This window comes from Indicator indicator, chromosome 33 (genome assembly GCF_027791375.1).
Source record: "Indicator indicator isolate 239-I01 chromosome 33, UM_Iind_1.1, whole genome shotgun sequence".
Lineage (NCBI taxonomy): Eukaryota > Metazoa > Chordata > Aves > Piciformes > Indicatoridae > Indicator > Indicator indicator.
The window spans coordinates 1,050,707-1,069,727 of record NC_072042.1 but is presented as its reverse complement, the minus strand read 5'-3'; the positions used below and the strand labels follow the sequence as shown (position 1 = coordinate 1,069,727).

General features: G+C 55.4%; 1 protein-coding gene across 1 annotated transcript in view; it reads right to left on the bottom strand.

The window, feature by feature from the left end:
- Positions 1-1,471: 1,471 nt before the first annotated feature.
- SDC3 (syndecan 3) overlaps positions 1,472-19,021 on the bottom strand; it is a 54,505-nt gene continuing 36,955 nt past the window's right edge. Inside the window, exons 2-6 of the mRNA XM_054395179.1 lie at positions 9,347-9,436; positions 7,213-7,330; positions 6,159-6,787; positions 2,859-3,129; positions 1,472-1,717 (exon numbers count right to left, since the gene is read on the bottom strand). Coding sequence (XP_054251154.1) covers positions 1,551-1,717; positions 2,859-3,129; positions 6,159-6,787; positions 7,213-7,330; positions 9,347-9,436 — 1,275 coding nt within the window. The 3' untranslated portion in view covers positions 1,472-1,550. The remainder of the gene's footprint in view (positions 1,718-2,858; positions 3,130-6,158; positions 6,788-7,212; positions 7,331-9,346; positions 9,437-19,021) is intronic.

The following is a 19,021-nucleotide window of genomic DNA, read 5'->3' as shown; positions in this document are numbered from 1 at the left end:
GATGGCAACCACCAGAAAGGCAAAGCTCCTTGACTGCACCACAAACAGCACTTCAGCTAATTAAAAGCCAGGTTGCTGAGATATTTAATTGACTTTCCTGTGCAGAGTCTTGCTCCAAAGCATCTAGCCTTTCTAGAAGGCACAGCTGGGCTCTGGATCAAGGCCCTGCTGCTCTGCACCTTCAGTGGCCTCACTGCACTTGGGTGATGGTGGCTTCCAGGATCTCTTGCTCTCAGGCTCCTGGGTGCCCTGTGGGTTATACTGGAATCTAAGCGTAACAAAGGAAACAAAAAACATCAGTCCTGGGTGTTGCAAAGAGCTGTGTGGCAGCCAACCTGCCCTGGGGCTGATCCATGGAAAGCCCCCACTCTGCCTCACCTTCCTCATCTTCTGGCTGCAAGTGGCCTGATGGGGACCCCTGCCCAACCTTGAGGGGACAGAGTGTGGGTTCTGCTTTGCATTTCTTTTCTTAGGCTGCACCTCACACCTTGCAGAGATTTGTTATCCCCTCTGGAGGCACCAGGGAGAGGACTGAACTTCTCCATTTCCAACTCCTCTCCCTGCCAGCTCCCCAGCAAGCAATGTCCTGCTCCATTTCAACACCAGTGCTGGCGGCCGTGCTGCACAAGCTGAGTTTTTATTGGTCACAGTGACAACCCAGCAGGAGCCAGGTCCCTTCTCAAGCCAAGCCCTCAGTGGCCAGGGACACGCAGGTTCTGCAGCTGTAAGGTCTCTGGCTGTGCCCAGCAGTGTGGTGAAGCCAGGTGGTGGCAGCAGCAGGAGATACCCCAACAGCTTCTGGCTGCTCCACAAAACTCTCCCAAGAGTTGATCTCAAGAGATCCCTTCCAGCATACTGGCCACGTGTGGGAGGATTTCTGCCTTCCCTACTCCGAGAGCAAACCCCTGGCAGGGGTGGGGGGACACATCAGGTATTCCAGCCCCTTGTGTGCTTTTCCTCAAGGTTGGTAATGGATTTGAGAGCTGTGTCCTCTCTTCAAAGAGAAGCAGGGAGCAAGGGGATTCCTGCAAAGCAACCAGCCCCGTTCGACAAGAGCATAACAAACAGAAACAAGAGAGAGGGACAGAAACCTCTCTGCTCTCCCAAGGGAAAAAAAAAAAAAAAACAAACAGAAAAAAAAAGAGGAAGATAAATCCAAACCAACCCCCCTGTGCCCCAGGGCTGGTAGAAGATGTCCAGATCCCAGAGTCCATTGTGTGGGTGGGACAAGCCCAGCGAGCTCCAGCTCCACAGGTTCCTTGGCGCCGGCTCCTTGCCCCTCTCCCTCCCTCTGCAGCAAGGCCAGAGGTGCTCGGTCTGAGCTCTGAGCTTCCATCACGCTTGAAGATGTCCTTTCTCTGTTAGCTGTTGCCAGTTTTGCTGTTTAAATTCACAGTCTGATCCAAAAAAAAAAAAAAAAAAAAAAACAAAAACCAAAAGAGAGAGAGAGAAAGAAAGACAGAGTGGATGAAGGAGAGGAGGAGGAGGAGGAGGAGGAAGGGAGGTTTGGAGCAGGGAGGGAGGAGCGTGAGGCACGCCAGGCTCTGCTTCTATGCGTAGAACTCCTCCTGCTTGTCAGGCTTCTGGTAGGTGACGTTGGCTTGCTTGGGCTCCTCCAGTGTGTAGCTGCCCTCATCCTTCTTCTTCATCCGGTAGATGAGCAGCATGACCAGGAAGGCAGCAAAGAGGGCTCCAACCACGCCACCCACGATCACAGCTGCAACACAGACAAGTGGCACAGCCATCAGTGCCAACCTGGCTGGGCTTCCAGCACTGACAGTCTGGGGGTTCATCTCGGATCCCAGCTTGGTCTGTGCTTTGCAAGCACTCAAGCAACTTCTCCCCTGAAAGCTCTGGCTAAGAAAACTGCAAATGAAGGCGAGAGGCTAATGCAATGCTGTGATCCAAGGAGCTCCAACAAGCTCCCGAGGGCAGTGGTGCTGAAGGGTGAGGAGGGCCTAAGGGCTGTAGTAGATACTATACAGCTGCACAATGGATGATGGACTGGCATGGGGCAAGCCAGGCACAGAGAGGTCCCTGCACAGGCTGTAACCTCCTAGAATCACAGGAAAGTTTTGGTTGGAAAAGACTTTTAAGATCGAGTCCAACCATTCTCTAACTCTACCAAGCCTGGTGTTAAACTGTGGCCCTCAGCACCACACCTCTGCCTCTTGGAAACACCTCCAGGGATGGGCATTCAACCACCATCCTGGGCAGCCTGTGCCAGTCTTTGAGAACTCTTTCAATGAAGAAGTTTCTTCTAACATCCAACCTAAACCTCGCCTGGTGTAACTTGAGGCCATTTCCTCTTCCCCAGCAGGGAAGTCCCCCCAGCAGTTGCTCATTTGGGTGCCTGCTGGCATCCCTCACACTCAGCTGCAGGCCAGCAGAACTATAGCTGCTTGGCCATGCCACTGCCTGCAGCTCCCTTTAGCTAGCAATGGGACACTGACACCACTGCCCCATCTCTGATGTCCCTCTGGCTGGGACAAGTGGCCCTCTCAGGGTCCCTCTCTGCTCCCCTGCCACCAGAGGTGGTTGGTGGCATTCAGCCAGCACCACAGCTCAGCTTTCCACTAACATCCCTTTTTCTTTTTCCCTAGAAAGCCATCTCAGCAACATCAACTTGTGCACAGCTCTGCACTCTCCTGGCAAAGGCTTGAGTACCTCTGGGGACCCCTCCAGCCTTGGAGCTACACTGGCAGGTGGCTGTGGGTTAGCCAAGGTTTGCTGCTACACCAACACCCTGCCAAAGGCCATCCCCCTCTCCTGAGGCATGGACAGCCCAGCTGCCTGTCCTCCCTCCCCCTCCAAACACAGCAGCTGCACCCCCACAAGCCCAGGGTCTCCTCTCTCACCTATCAACACTTCTTTCCTCTCCAGGATGTTCTTCTGGGGCAGCTGAGCAGCGGAGTTCCCGGAGTCTATGGAGTTGTCCAGCAGCCCTGGCTCCGCATTCCTGCCCGGCCCAGGAGCTGCTGGTGGTGTCCCCACGGCCTTCACCTCGTTCCCCAGCTCGGGGCGAGTGGTCTCCTCCTCCTCACGGATCTCAAAGTCCCCACTGGGGCCGCTGCTGGCCGGGGCCTCCAGCTCGTTGTCAGGGACTGTGGCCACCTCCCCCGGCTCCATCTGGGAGAAAGGACAAGATGGAGCAAGGGACAAGGACCAGAGGGTGGTTCCTGCCTCCAGCACCTCCGATGCCTTCTGAAGAAGGACATCACAGTACCAAGGAGAGGGTGGCCCTCTCAGGAGGGAACATGGAGAATAAGGTTGGGGTGTCCCTTCCCTGCGTCACTTGAAGTGGAAAGCTACACTGCAGCAAGCAACACATCTTGGTGGTCACCAAAAGGCTGAGTGTGGCTCAGCTGGACACTTCTTGTGTGCCCCTATCCCCAATGCCCCTGGGATGCACACACTCTCCCCTGTTCCATGGAGCTTCCCCAAAAGGGAGCTCCACATCCCAGGGAGCTCCACATCCCGACCCTCATTTGGGCTCTCTGTCCCCAGTGCAAACCCATGGCTGGCTGAAACATCTCAGAGATGCCTCCTTGTTAGGCACGAAGTGATGCAACCCTTTTAAGCTCCAGCAACAGAGCCCTGTAAGGATCAGATGCCACTACATGAGCCCCAGAGGAGTCCCTTTCTTCTCCCTTTTCTCCCTTCAACCATGCAGGAGCAGGGAGCTGGACAGGAAGGTTGGTCCTTCCCACCCAGGGCATGGAGCCAGCCTGTCTCTCTGACATGAGCTCTACCTAAGCTCCTTTGGCAAAGTGGCAAAACCAGCATGGAAAGCAAACATGGGCCAGGCAGATCAGAGGATCATAAAACTCTAGAATTATTTGGGTTGGAAGAGACCTTTAAGATCATCAGATCCAACTCTTAAGCCAGCACTGCCAGGTCACCTCTAAACCATGGCCCTCAACACCACATCTACACAGTTCTGAAACCCCTCCAGGGCTGGGGACTCCAGACCTGGGCAATCTGGCCCAGGCCTTAACAACCCTTTTGGGGAAGAAATTGTTCCTCATGTCCAACCTAAACCTCCCCTGGTGCAATTGGAGGCCATTTGCTCTTGTCCCATTGCTTGTTCCTTGGGAGAAGAGACCAATCCCTATATGGCACCAGCCTCCTTTCAGGGAGTTGTAGAGAGCAATGAGGTCTCTCCTCAGCCTCCTTTTCTCCAAGCTGGACAAGCCCAGTTCCTTCAGCTGCTCCTCACAAGATCTGTGGCCTTCTGAGATGAGTCTCTCCATCCCCCTCCAGCCCTGCCCTGCCCTCTTCATTGCCTCCTGCACATTCCCACACTTGCAGCTTCCTTGGGACCAACCCCCCCCCGACCCTCTCTATTGCCACAGAATCACAGAAAGGTTTGGGCTGGAAGGGACCTTAAAGATCATCTAGTTCCAACCTCCTTGCCATGGGCAGGGACACCTCCCTCCATGGCAGGGGAGTTGTCCCATCAGGCTGACCTGCTCCATGTCCCCATAGAATCATAGAATCAGTCAGGGTTGGAAGGGACCACAAGGCTCAGCCAGTTCCAACCCCCCTGCCATGGGCAGGGACACCTCACACTACAGCAGGCTGGCCAGAGCCTCATCCAGCCTGGCTGCAAACACCTCCAGGAATGGGACCTCAACCACCTCCCTGGACAACCCATTCCAGGCTCTCACCACCCTTATGGTGAAGAACTTCTTCCTCACATCCAGTCTGAATCTCCTCACTTCCAGCTTTGTTCCATTCCCCCCAGTCCTGTCACTCCCTGATAGCCTAAAAAGTCCCTCCCCAGCTTTCTTGGAGCCCCCTTCAGATCCTGGAAGGCCACAAGAAGGTCTCCTGGGAGCCTTCTCCTCTCCAGACTGCACAACCCCAACTCTCTCAGTCTGTCCTCATAGCAGAGCAGCTCCAGCCCTCTGCTCATCCTCGTGGCCCTTCTCTGGACACCTTCCAGCACCTCCAGATCCTTCCTGGAACAGAGGCTCCAGAACTGGACACAGAGCTCCAGGAGTGGTCTCAGCAGAGTGGAGCAGGAGGGGAGAATCCCCTCCCTGGCCCTGCTGGCCACACTTCTCCTGCTGCAGCCCAGGCTCTGCTTGGCTCTCTGGGCTGCAAGTGCTCACTGCTGGCTCCTGCTGAGCTTCTCCTCCCCCAGCACCCCCAAGTCCCTCTTCTCAGTGCTGCTCTCCAGCCAGTCCCTGCCCAGCCTGGATTTGTGCTTGAGATTGCCTCGACCCAGCTGCAGAACCTTGCCCTTGGTCTTGTTGAACCTCCTGAGGTTGTCTTGTGCCCACCTCTCTGTACTGAGCTGGACCCCATTGAACAACCCCAAGCAAAGCCTCCCTGGATCCCTCCTTTGCAGGGCAAAAGGCTCCTTCCACAGCTGCCTGGGAACACTCCAAATGGAGATGAGCAAAGAGCTGGATGGGTGGAAGCAGGGGCTGGTGACAGGAGCCCTCTCCATGTCACAGTGCCCGGGGCAGGAGCACATGGCTCACTGCTCCCCACCAGCAGGAGCTTTTGTGACAGAGATTAATTGAAGGTCAGTGAGAGCCCAGAGCACTCTGCAGCCAGAGAAGGGAACTAGTTTAGACTCATCACTGCACCTTTCACTCAGAGCTCTTTGCAAAGGGCCCCCGAGGGGCTCGCAACAGGAGATGGATCCGTGGATGAAATCCCCTGCTCAGGACACCCAGCAGGCTGCAAATGCACCATCAAACCATAACTGTGGAGCATTTGGGCCTCCTGATGACAGGCTGCAAGCTGGGAATGGTGCCATGAGCCCAGACACCAAGCTCATTCCCCATGAGGTGGTGGTGGTGGGACCCCAAGCCTTGCTTCCATCCTGCCTAGGGAAGCTGCTCCGGAGGCAGAGTTGGGGACACCAGGGACATGTGGCATACTCCTAACTGCCCTCCACCAGTCCCCGTGCAGCCTCATCACTGTGCTCTGCCCATGCTAAACCCCCCACCCTTTATTCTTCCCTCTCCAGCTCCCCAAATGCTCCACTCTCCACAGAGCTGGGGAGAGCCCAGCCTGGCTTGATCTCCCTCAGAGCAACCAGCTCAGGACAGATCAACCACAAACACTTCCCACCACCAGGGTGTGGCTTCCAACACGTCCCACAAGCCCTACAGCAGGTGAGAAGAGCTCCTGCCTCCTACCTGGGGGGCTTCTGTGGGTGGCAGCGTGGTAGGACTGGATGGCAGGGCAGTGCTTTTTTCTGTGGGGTCTGCAGTCCTGGAGGTGCTTGGTTTTGGCAGGGACCTGGGCTTAGCTGTGCTGGTGGGGACCTGCCACGACGTGGCCAGCTCCGTGGGTGTGCTGCTTTCGAGGCTGGAGGTGGTTGGGGTCTCTAAGGTGGTGGCCCGAGTGGTGGCTGCCTTGGTGACCAAGGGAGGCAGGAACCTCCGGACAGTGGTGGGCTTGGCAGTGGCCACGGTGGTGCTGGTGGTGCTGGTGGTGCTGGTGGCCACAGTGGTAGTGGTGGTGGTGGTGGCTGCAGTGGTGGTGGTGGTGGTGGAGCTGGTGGTGGCAGGAGGTGAGTCGCTGGTAGCAGTGCTGGTGGTGGTTGCTTTCCAGCTGGGGATCAGTGGTGCCTCTGTCATCCTGGGGATGTACAAGGCGCTGGTTGTTTGCTCAGGGGTGGTGTCCTCAGCTGGGAAGGGTTCAAAGGGGGTTGCCACAGGCTGCACCCAGGTGCCAGGCAGCACGGCCGCCGTGGTGGGCAGCGTGACCGAGGTGTCCGTGGGCAGGGTGGCTGCGGTCTCCAGCCCTGACTCCTGCTCGAAATCTGAAAGGGGAAGAAGAGTGAAGGGTCAAGCTGCTGCTGCTCCAGCACCTCCCACTGGTGACAAGCTCCTACCCACAGCCCTAAAACCGCTGGGATCATGGATTGGTCCCAAGGGCTGCAAATTCCCATGGGGTGGCCAAAGCTCCTCTCTGAGGTCAGTGAAACCACTACAACATGGCACATGCTGGCATGCTGGGGAAGGGCTAACCCTGCCAGTATGGCCAGAGACTGAAATGGGAAATGGAGTCACCAACCCAACCTTTGGGACAGTTCCTGCCTAGGAGAGGGCAAGAGGGTAGCTCCAGGAAGATGGATAAGGGGTGACCTCTGTCCTCACATCCCATGGCAAGCCTCTTCCCACTTCCACCAAAGCCCATAGCCAGGCTCCCCTGTGCCCCTTCCTCAGGGACCCCTCAGGTACTTACAGCCAGAGCCAGAGCCTGAGTAGACATCATCCAGTTCATCATCCCCAAAGGGGTCATCATCCCCAGAGCCCTCCAGGTCCACAGGCCTCTCGTAGTTCTCATTGCGCCAGCGCTGAGCCTGGGGAAGGGAGAGACCTGTGAGCAGCCCCAGCCTGGCCAGCTCATAGAATCATAGAGATAGGAAGGACCCTTGCAGGTCATCTTGTCCAACCCCCCTGCAGTCAGCAGGGACATCCCCAACTAGAGCAGGTTGCTCAGAGCCCCATCAAGCCTGACCTTGAGTGTCTCCAGAGATGGGTCCTCCACCACCTCTCTGGGCAACCTGTTTGGGTTGGAAAAGGCCTCTAGGATCATCCAATCCAACCATCAACCCAACACCACCATGGCCATTAAACCATGGCCCCAAGTGCCATGGCCACACATTTCTTGAACACCTCCAGGGCCAGTGACTCCCTGGGCAGCCTGTGCCAATGCCTGACCTCTCCTGCAGAAAAGGAATTGCTCCTCATGTCCAACCTAAACCTCCCCTAGTGGACCCTGAGGCCACTTCCTCTTGTCCTATCAGCTGTTCCCTGGGAGAAGAGACCAACTCCCACCTCAGTGCAACCTCCTCTTAGGTTGCTGTAGAGAGTAATGAGGTCTCCTTCAGCCTCCTCTTCTCCAGATTAAACACCCCCAGCTCCCTCACCACCCCCCTGGGCAGCCTGTTCCAATCCCTGACCACTCTTCAGGAAAGAAATTTTATCTCATCTCCAACCTAACCCTCCCCTGGCACAATTTCAGGCCATTTCCATTCTATCACTTGTTCCTTGGGAGAAGAAACTGACACCCACCTGGCTCCAGCCTCCTTGCAGGAGCTGTAGAGAGCAATGAGGTCTCCCTCAGCCTCCTCTTCTCCAGGCTGCACACCCCCAGCTCCCTCAGCTGCTCCTCCCCAGCCCTGTTCTCCAGACCCTTCCCCAGCTTTGTTGCCCTGCTCTGGACCTGCTCCAGCTCCTCAATGTCCTTCTTGGAGTGAGAAGCCCAAAACTGGACCAAATATTCAAGGTGTGGCCTCACCAGTGCCCAGTACAAGGGCACAATCCCTGCTGTGGTCCTGCTGCCTACACAGTTGCTGATCCAGACCAGGATGAAGTATTTCCCCTGGAAACAAACCCTCTGGAAAAGGGGGGAAAATCCAACAGCTGCTTTTGGAAACTGTTATAAAATGCATCAGTTTGAATCCCCAGCTCCCTGTGGTTTTGGGTTAGGTGACTTTCATGTGATTCTTGGCACAAGTGTGACAACATCACACGTTCTCAGCTGCTCTGATGTGGAGAGTCTCAATCAGAGAATCATGGAATCATAGAATCATAGAATGGTGGAGTCTGGGAAGGACCTCTAGAGATCATAGAGTCCAAACCCCCTGCCAAAGGAGGGTCACTCTGGGCAGGTCACACGGGAACACATCCAGGTGGGTTTGAAGGTCTCCAGAGAAGGAAACTCCACAACCTCTCTGAGCAGCCTGCTCCAGGCCTCCAGCAGCCTCACACCAGAGAATTTTCTCCTTCTGTTCAGATGGAACCTCCTGGGTTCCACTCTGTGCCCATTGCCCCTTGGCCTGTCCCTGGGCACCACTTAGGAGAGTCTGGCCCCAGCCTCTTGCCCCTCAGCCCTTTAGCTCTTGCTGAGCATTGCTCAGATCCCCTCTGGGGCTGCTCTTCTCCAGACTCACCAGCCCCAGGGCTCTCAGCCTTTGCTCACAGAGCTGCTCCAGCTCCTCAAGTTGAGGCAGAACTTCCTGGGTTCCAGTTTGTGCCCCTTGCCCCTTGTCCTGTCACTGGGCGCCACCGACAAGAGCCTGGCACCTTCTCAATGCCAAACAATATCAGACTTCAAATGCTTTACTGCTTCCCAGCTGTATGAAACCCTGAAGAGCCCTTGCTAGCAGGGCTCTTTAACATCTTGTTTTGCAGATCAAAGTGTCTCCTGTTTGTGTTGCAAGGGAACAGTTTGACACTTCATTACAGCCCAAGCAAGGAGGCTTTGATCTGCAAGATAGCATCAGATGTTTCGAGATGTAACAAGCCAGGTTAGTGCTTAAATTTAAAAGGAAGGGGCTGAAGGGTCCCCTTCACCTGTTCGAGTGTTTTACCTCCCGATAAGAGCTTCCAGCTTCTTTGTTTTCCTTCCAGACTGGAATTAAAAGGAGTTTTGAGGAGTCAGGGAATAACAGCCCTGCATCCTGCTCAGACAGCAACCGAGCCCAGCAGCCCCTGCTCAGCACACGGCCAGAGAGGGGTCCCCAGGCACCAGTGCCCAGCCCCGTCGTGCCCCCAGGGTCACCAACCAGTGCCATGCTCCAGCCTGCTGTGTGAGGCTCCTCAATGTGATGCACATGTCTGGAGCTGGGAACCTTTCCTCTAGGACTGTCCCCTTCCCACAGCTGCACTCCCTGCACTGTGCCAACACCTCCAGCTTGAGGGAGCAGGATCCCACAGAGATCCCTGTCCCAGAGATCCGTCTCCCAGAGATCCATCTCCCAGAGATCTACCTCCTAGAGATCCATCTTTCAGAGAGATCCATCTCCCAGAAATCCATATCCCAGAGATCCATCTCCCAGAGATCCCTCTCCCAGTGATCCATCTCCCAGAGATCCATCTCCTAGAGATCCATCTCCCAGCAATTTCCCAGAGATCCATCTCCCAGAGATCCCTCTCCCAGAGCTGCTGACAGCAGCAGGAACAGCACTAAAAGCCCTCTGGGGGACAAAAATCACTCTCTGGAGACTCCTCTCCCAGGCCTGCCCCTCACACCCCAGCCTGAGGAGAGCAGAGCTGTCCTCAGCCAGGTTTTGCCCTAAGTGGATTCCAGAGGGTGGGTGGGAGGCTGTCAGTGGGCTCTGTAGCAAGGAGGGCCGATGGCAACCCCTGCCCCAGCTCCAGCTGCTGCCTGGCCAGCTCGGTGCATGCAACACCAGCCCCTGCCCACCGGGCACCAGCATGCTGCTGCCTGCAGTGTTCTCAGAGCTGCAGCACTCCTGCTGCTCAGGGGAGATGAAGAAAGACCTAAAGTGGGCTGGAGGAGAGTTTCCCTTCTCTTGCTTGTCCACAAGCCTCCAGAGGCTGCTCCTGAGCTGCTCCTCCTTGCAAGGAGAGCAAAGCCATGGCAAGCAGCAGCAGCTGCTGGGCAGCCCTTTGCTGCCCACCAACATCCTTCATTTTAGGATTGCATCTGCCCAGCAAGCCCCTGAATAACCACAGAGCCAGGACCAGGCATGGGGGGGACACCTCCTGGAGGTAGCAAGCACAGCCCCAGCCCACCAAGCTTCACAAGGGTTTATTGATCTAAACAGGAGGAGGAACTCCATGTGGGGGGTGTGGAGCCCTGGACCAGGCTGCCCAGAGAGGTGGTGGAGTCTCCATCTCCGGAGTCACTCCAAACCCACCTGAATGCCATCCTGTGCAATCTGCTCTAGGTGAACCTCCTCTAGCAGGGTGGGTTTGCTCTAGCTGGTCTCCAGAGGTCCCTTCCAAGCCCTATCATCCTGTGATTCCATGATAAAGATTTGTGAAACATCTCCAGGTGTTCCTGGGGGCTGTCTGGGACACAACTGCTCCCAACAAAAGCTGCCATGTTGCTCCACTCCCAAGGTGGTGACATCAGCCTCCTCCCAGCCAGGCTGCCCCAGCTGCAGCCCTGCTGGTTTAGGTCAGGCTCATGCCATAAATCCTGGGAGCAGTTGGTGCTTATTGGGATTTCCTGCTCCTTAGATCCTTAATGCTCCCTGTGCACTGAGCCCCATGGTCACGCAGGGCCCCTCCACCTCCCCCCAGCAATGAGGAGGTTGTTCCCCCTCACATGGCTGGATAAAGGGGAGAGGAACAGAGATTTTGGCAGCCCAGGAAATCACAAATCATGCAGGATGGCAGCTCCCACCTCCCGACCTGTGGCTGCCTCCCCATCCATCAGCCTCCAGCCCAGCAGAGGCAGCTGCCTGGATTGGATCCAAAAGGAAACTTCAACCAGACCTTATCCCTGAGCCAGAAGGCTCCAAGTGATCAGAGCAAAGTTGGAAGAAGCCTACTGGCAGGACCCCTTAGGTGTGCTGTATCCATCCCTCACAGCTCCTGGTCCCCAAGGATGGTGTCAGGGACTGTCCTGACCCCACTGCAGCAGGGATGGGGCTGCAAATCCCAAGAGAGGGTTTCCCACAGCAGGAGTTTTGGGCTGGGAGTCACCCAAGTCACATCCACACCCTTGATCCTTCCATGGCTGGGAAGGGAGCACCCACACACAGGACTCCCCAGCTCCTCTGTGCAGCCCTCTCCAGGTGTCCAATGCAAAGCTGGTCCAGGCAGGCACAAGCTCCTCAGGGCAGGAAGGAAAACCCAACACAATGCTCATCCTGCCCCCAATGCTGCCCTTCTGCTCCATCTCACCTTTAACCCTGCAAGGTGCTGAGCTCCACCAGGGCCATGCTGAGGACTGCCCTGCAGAACCACTCATGACATGTCCCCACGGCTCAGCCCAGGAGCCTGTCACTGACATGCCAGCAACAGGAGCAGCCAGGGCCAGGATCCAGCTCTGCCACCACCCAGACCCCAGCCACCTGCCCTGTTCCCACTCCTCCAGTGTCCAGAAAGGTCACAGATCTGCTGCTGTTACTTCAGGCCCTGATGCAAAGAATCACAGAATGGTTTTGGTTGGGAAAGACCTTTAAGATCACCAAGTCCAACCCTTAACCCAGCACTGCCAGCTCACCACCACACCATGGCCCTCAGCACCACATCTACACAGCTCTGAGACCCTTCCAGGGATGGGAACTCCACCACTGCCCTGGGCAGCCTGGGCCAGGGCTTTGCAACCCTTTTGGGGAAGAAACTGCTCCTCATGACCAGCCTAAGCCTCTCTGGGCACTGCCTCGTGTCCCATCACAGTCTAAAGCAGTGTCCATAGGGCAGGGCCAGAAATTCCACTAAAGGTTCCTCCAGTGCTCTAAATGACCCAAAGCAAGTGCTAGACCACTGGGGTTTGGATGTCAGCAGCTCTGGAGGTCTCATGGGCACTGTATCAAGCTGAAATAAGAAAAGCATTGCTCACTAGACCCCCGTGGACTCTCTTTCTCCTGCAACCACAACAGGGCTGAGCAAGGTCAGCAAGCAATGCCCACCCAGCTCCTCACTGTGCCTTTGCCTGCCTCTGCTCCCCAGCTTGGCTGAACCATCTGGGACTGACAGCCAACGGGCTGCAGAAGAGCAAATCACACCCAAAGCCTGTGCTAAGAGCCTTGGAAAGCACACAAGAGCTCAGGACCTTTGGCCTGGCACCATCAGAGCCAAGCAGGGAGATTAGAGAGGATTCAGTCCCCCTCCAGAGTCCATGCACATCAACCCCCAGCACAGCAGGGGTCAAGTCCCCCGTTCTGCTCTCCCTTTATCCAGGTGGGTGACACCATTTCACAGGTGACAAAATGTAAAGCTTGGAGAAAAAGTCCAACTCAGCTCACCACAAACAGCTCTTTGGCTACACCAGAGGATTTAGGTACTTAAAACAGAGAACTGTAGAATGGTTTGGGTTGGAAAATCCCTCCAAGAGCATCCAGTCCAACCATCAACCCAGCACCACCATGGCCATCAAACCCTGGCCCCAAGTGCCATGGCCACACCTTTCTTGAACACCTCCAGGGATGGGGACTCCACCACCTCCCTGGGCAGCCTGTGCCAATCCCTCACCACTCTTCAGGAAAGAAATTTTTCCTCCTCTCCAGCCTAAACCTCTCCTGGTGCAACTTGAGGCTCTTTCCTCTCATTCAATCTCTTGTTCCTTGGGAGAAGAAACTGACACCCATCCCCCTCCAGCCTCCTTGCAGGGAGCTGCAGAGAGCAATGAGGTCTCCCTCAGCCTCCTCCTCTCCAGACTAAACACCCCCAGCTCCTTCAGCTGCTCTTCCCCAGCCCTGCTCTCCAGACCCTTCCCCAGCTTTGTTGCCCTTCTCTGGACTTGCTCCAGCTCCTCAATGTCCTTCATAGAGTGAGGAGCCTAAAAGTGAACTCAGGATTCAAGCTGTGGCCTCACCAGTGCCCAGCACAGGAGCAAAATTCCTGTCCTACTCCTGCTGGCCACACCATTGCTGATCCAGGCCAGGATGCTGGTGGCCTTCTTGTGCTATGGAGGGGAGCTGCCCACCACCTTCATGGTACAAAGATGTTCCTACAGACTGTTCTGCATTCTTGTTCATCTCCTGGGGAACAGGGACCAACTGCTTTGGGCCTTCCTTTACAGCCCTGCCTGCTCCTCCCTCCTTCCCAACACCAGGAGCAGGGTGTTGGATATCTTAGGCAGGGAGGTTTAGGGTGTTGGATATCTTAGGCAGGGAGGTTCAGGGTGTTGGATATCTTATCTTATGCAAGGAGGTTCAGGGTGTTGGGTAACTTAGGCAAGACTCTCACAGTGACTCTAAATATTCTCCAAACCTGCCCCAAATGTGCTGCTGTTGCAAAAGCAACACTGTTGAGTGGCTGGCTCTGACCTCAGGAGGAGGGGACTCTCATAAATCAATCCATCTTTAACCACAGGGAGAGGCTGCTGAACCTCCCTGGGATGCTCTCAAGCCTTTTGCTGGAAGCCATCAGCATGGCAACAGTCACCATGGAAACCACCTCCTCCATGGCATCCATTGCTGGTGCAGGGAGATGTGTGGTGTCCTTTAAACCATGTCTCCAGGTGCCATGGCCACAGGTTTCTTGAACACCTCCAGGGATGGGGACTCCACCACCTCCCTGGGCAGCCTGTGCCAATCCCTGACCACTCTTGCAGCAAATATTTCCTCATCTCCAACCTAACCTCCCCTGGCACAATTTCAGGCCATTTCCTCCCATTCCATCACCTAACACAAGGAAGAAGAGCCCAACCCCCACCTCACTCCAGCCTCCTTTCAGGGAGTTGCAGAGAGCAATGAGGTCTCCCTCAGCCTCCTCTTCTCCACACTAAAGCACTGGAAGCAGACCCAGTGCCTTGATGGGGATGGAGAGAGGAGAGAGATGCTCTGAGTCCCCCTGGATGAGCTTCCCTTTTTGCAAATGCAGCTCTAAGGAGACTTTTCTGCCTTAGGAGGCATTAGAACACCCCAAAACGCTGGGAAGCAGGGAGCTGGCCACAAACAGGGTCAGCAATCCCCCAGGGGCTAAAGCAGTCTTCTGCAGCAAAACACATTGCAACTGGGGGCATGCCAGAGGAGAAGTGTTGATCATTTCTCTGCTATTTGTCACTGGTTATTGCCAATTAATATTCCCCCTCCCTCCCCCCTCCCCAGTCTTGAAATCCTTTCTTTGGTCTTTTACAGAGAAAACCTCAATAGCTCATCCCAGCACATGATTCAGTGACACCATAAACAGCTGAAGGAACATCAACTCACACAGAAAGTCAGAATGAAAACAATGTTTCTGATCCTTTAAAGGCTCCACAAAGTCTTTTCCCGTCACAAAAGTAAAAACTCCTTGCTGAATTTCCACTCTTCGATCCAAGGCTGTGGGATAAAAATAAATCTGTTGGAGAGTTGCTCCAGACAGCAGCTCAGGGTCACCAGGACCTGCTGCTTTGGGAAAAGATCTCCATGTCCCAACACAGAGTCACAGAATAATTTCAGCTGGGAAAGGCTTTTAAGATCATCCAGCCCAACCAGTCTCTAACTCTGCCAAGGCTGGGGCTAAACCATGGCCCTCAGCACCACATCTCTGCCTTTTAGACCCCTCCAGGGGTGGGGATTCAACCACCTCCCTGGGCAGCCTGTGCCAGGCTTTGAGAACCCTTTGAGGGAAGAAGTTTCTTCTGAGGTCCAACCTAAACCTTCCCTGCTGCAACTTGAGGCCATTTCCTTTCATTCCTTGTTCCTTGTGAAAAGAGCCCAACCCCCACCTGGCTCCAGCCTCCTCTCAGGGAGCTGTAGAGAGCAATGAGGTCTCCTCTCAGCCTCCTCTTCTCCAGGCTGCACACCCCCAGCTCCCTCAGCTGCTCCTCCCCAGCCCTGTTCTCCAGACCCTCTCCAGCTTTATTGCCCTTTTCTGGAGCTGCTCCAGCCTCTCAATGTCTGTCTTGGAGTGAGGAGCCCAAACTGAACCCAGTATTTGAGATGTGGCCTCACCAGTGCCCAGTACTGGGGGACAATCCCTGCCCTCATCCTGCTTGTCAGCTGTGGCTAAGATTTTGCATGAGGACCAACACCAGAGACCACCAAAGAGATGGAGATGACCACAGTGAAGCTGAGGAGGTTGGCTTAGAGAGCAGAAGGATGGCAGGGCTGGGGCTGCAGGATGTTGAGGGAGCTGGGGGTGTTTAGCCTGGGGAAGAGGAGGCTCAGGGCAGACCTCATTGCTCTCTACAACTATCTGAAGGGAGGCTGTAGCCAGGTAGGGGATGGTCTCTTCTCCCAGGCAGCCAGCCCCAGAACAAGAGGACACATTCTCAAGCTGTGTAGGGGGAACTTTAGCCTTGCTCTTAGAAAGAAGCTCTTCCCAGACAGAGAGATTGCCCATAGGAATGTGCTGCCCAGGGAGGGGGGTGGGGTCGATGTCCCTGGAGGTGCTTAAGAAAAGACTGAATGAGGCACTTAGTGCCTCAGTTAGGGCTGGACTGGATGATCTTGGAGGTCTCTTCCAACCTGTTTGGTTCTGTGGTCCTGTGGCTGCATGCTGATGGGAGCCGGGGGGGCTGCTGCTGACTCACCAGCAGCAGAGATGCTGCTCCCCGGGCGCGGTGTGGGCTGGGGCGAGCAGCCGCCAGTTGTTTTGTGCAGCTTCATTCTCACCCGGATTAATGAAGCCCCTGAACAGCAGCTGCCTGAGCCCCAGTGCCTTTTGGTTTAATAGCTCAGTTATTTTATGCAAGTAAAATAATCATTAACGTTTACTGAGCAGCAGGCATCATCCTGGCTGTGCATCGATTGCGGCTGCCAGCGCAGGCAGCGCCGCCGGGAGCTGCGCTGGGGGCAGGCACAGCACAGAGTCATGGAATGGCAGGGGGTGGAAAGCATCTCTGGAGATCACCCAGTCCAACCCCCCTGCCAGAACAGGATCACCTCAACCAGGTCACACAGAAACGTGTCCAGGTGGGGTTTGAATCTCTCCAGAGAAGGAGACTCCACACAACCTCTCTGGGCAGCCAGCTCCAGCAGCCTCACACCAAACAAGTTCCTCCTCGTGTTGAGGTAGAATTTCCTGGGTTCCAGTTTGTGCCCTTTGCTCCTCATCCTATCACAGGGCACCACTGCAAAGAGCCTGGCCCCTTCTTCTGGCCTGCCACCCCTCAGATATTTCTAGACATTGCTCTCCTCTGGGGCTGCTCTTCTCCAGGCTCTCAGCCCCAGGGCTCTCAGCCTTTCCTCCTCACATTGATGCTCCAGGCCCCTCAGCATCTTCATAACCTCTACTGGACTTTCTCCCTGTGTCTCTTGAATTGGGGAGCCCAGAACTGAACACATTATCCCAATGTGGTCTCAGCAGGACAGAGTAGAGCAGGAGGAGAACCTCCCTTGACCTGCTGGCCACACAGCTCAGTTGACTGTTGGCCTTCTTGGCTGCAGACCCACACATCCCCAAACCCATGCTGGGACATGTAAGCTGCTGAAGGTTTTCTCATTGTTTGGGGAATAAAATGAACCACCTGGGCCAGGCTCAGCTCTTCAAACAGCAACTCTTCCTCCTCCTCCTTGGGATCATCTGTCACCAGCATCACTTTTCATCCTAATTCTTCAATGGATCGGTGCCAGATCCTACCCCAGTCCACAGTAAATATCTCTGAGCCAGGGCTGGCATGAAAAGCAGCAAACATCCTGATGGAAATTGTTGCTAACACCTCATCTCCCAGCAGGCTCCACTTTCAACCTCTGGGGAGATGGAGGAGAAACAAAACCAACACAAGCTACGCACAAACACAAGTCCCCACTCCTGCCTTGTGCAGCACACCAGAGCAAGAGGCACAAACGAGCCCAGAGAGGCTCAGCCAGCCATCAGCTGGGACTGTAGCAGGCAGCTGAGGTGGCTTCTTGAGGTTCCCCTGGGCAGGAAGGTCTTCACAAGAACTAAGCACCCACAGGGACCACTGTGTTTGGCTCCTGCTGCATCCAAAGTCATCCAAAGTGTTGTGGCCTTGGCCAGAGCTGGTGGAACACTTGCCTGGAAACGAGTGGGGCAGGAGGTGCCCTCGAGTCTGGGTGAGCCAGCTTAGGGAAAAAGCCAAGCAAAAGCCAGGCTCTATAGATCCCTCCTTGGTACCCAGGAGTGGGGAGAGTCCTGCCACAGCCTAGAGCAGCAGGATAGCCACTTGAGGAAAAATCCCAAACCTACAGTACCCTCCCTCCTCCTACTGAGAGCATCCTGCTAGCACAGCATGGGGGCAATGGAGACAACCAGCATGAGCAGGACCAAAACCAGCCAGGCTGGCAGGCAGGGATCACAGATTCACAGAGTGGTGGAGGTTGGAAGGACCTCTGGAGATCACCAAGTCCAACCCCCCTACCAAAGCAGGGTCACCTAGGGCAGGTCACACAGGAATGCATCCAGGTGGGTTTGGAATGTCTCCAGAGATGGATCCTCCAACACCACTATGGATCACAGCAGCCCCAGTTGGTTCCTTTGGGTGTATCACTAAAGGTTCAGCCCTTGCAAAGCCACCAGCAGCCCCAGTTGGTTCCTTTGGGTGTATCACTAGAGGCTGAGCCCTTGCAAAGCCACCAGCAGCCCCAGTTGGTTCCTTTGGGTCCATCACTAAAGGTTCAGCCCTTGCAAAGCCACCAGCAGACCCAGTTGGTTCCTTTGAGTCCATCACTAAAAGTTCAGCCCTTGCAAAGCCACCAGCAGCCCCAGCTGCAGCCGAGCACAAGCCCTGTTGAGAGCCCTGGGTGGTTTTTGGTGACAGCTTGAGCTCCTCCGTGCCTCCAAATCTCCCCAGCCAGATGGTTGGGCTGATTACACTCTTCCTGGGTCACCCAAGGGCAAGGCCAGTGTTCCACAGGCCCAACAGCTCCTGAGTGAGGAGAAAACATTTATTCTCCCAGCCTCAGAGAGGGAGGAGCTGGATTTTTTTCCCCCTCTTTCCATTCTTTTTGCTGCCTGTGGGATCCCTCTCACTTCCTCTCCTCCTGGCCAGGGAAGGATGGACCCTGCAGCCCAGAGCAAAGCCAACCTGTGCCCATGAGCCCTATGGAGCCATCCAGAAGGGGAGAAACAGATTGGGGCTGGATGGTTTGATGCACAGTGTCTTGGACACTGGTGTCCTTGTTCTCCACCAGCCACACTGCTGGAGCTGAGGAAACCTAATGCTGCTCCCTCCCTGCTCAGATTTCCCAGCTCTGCTCCAGCACTGAAGAGGTTGGCAGCACTGAGAGAACATTACAGTGGTGCCAGCCCTGGAGACACAACCACTGAGAGCCCAGAGCCTTCAAAGCAAGGCAGGGATGGAGCAGGGTTTAGCATGGGCCATGATCCTCTCTGCTCTCCTCCATTTATTGCAAGGATGGGCTCAGGCAAGAGGCTTCATCCTTGTTGAGACCACCCTGAGGGTAAGACCCCAAAGCAAAACCTGGAAGGGGTGTGAGAAGAAGAGTCACAGAGTGGCTGGAGTGGGGTGATCATGGAATCACAGAATGGTTGGGGTGGGAAGGGACCTTTAAAGCTCACCCAACCCAACCCCCTGCAGTCAGCAGGGACAGCTGCAGCTACAGCAGGTTGCTCACAGCCCCAAACAACCTGACCTGGTTCCAGGGATGGGACATCTCCCACCTCCCTGGGCTACCTGGGCCAGGGTCTCACCACCAAACATTTCTCCTTCTCTC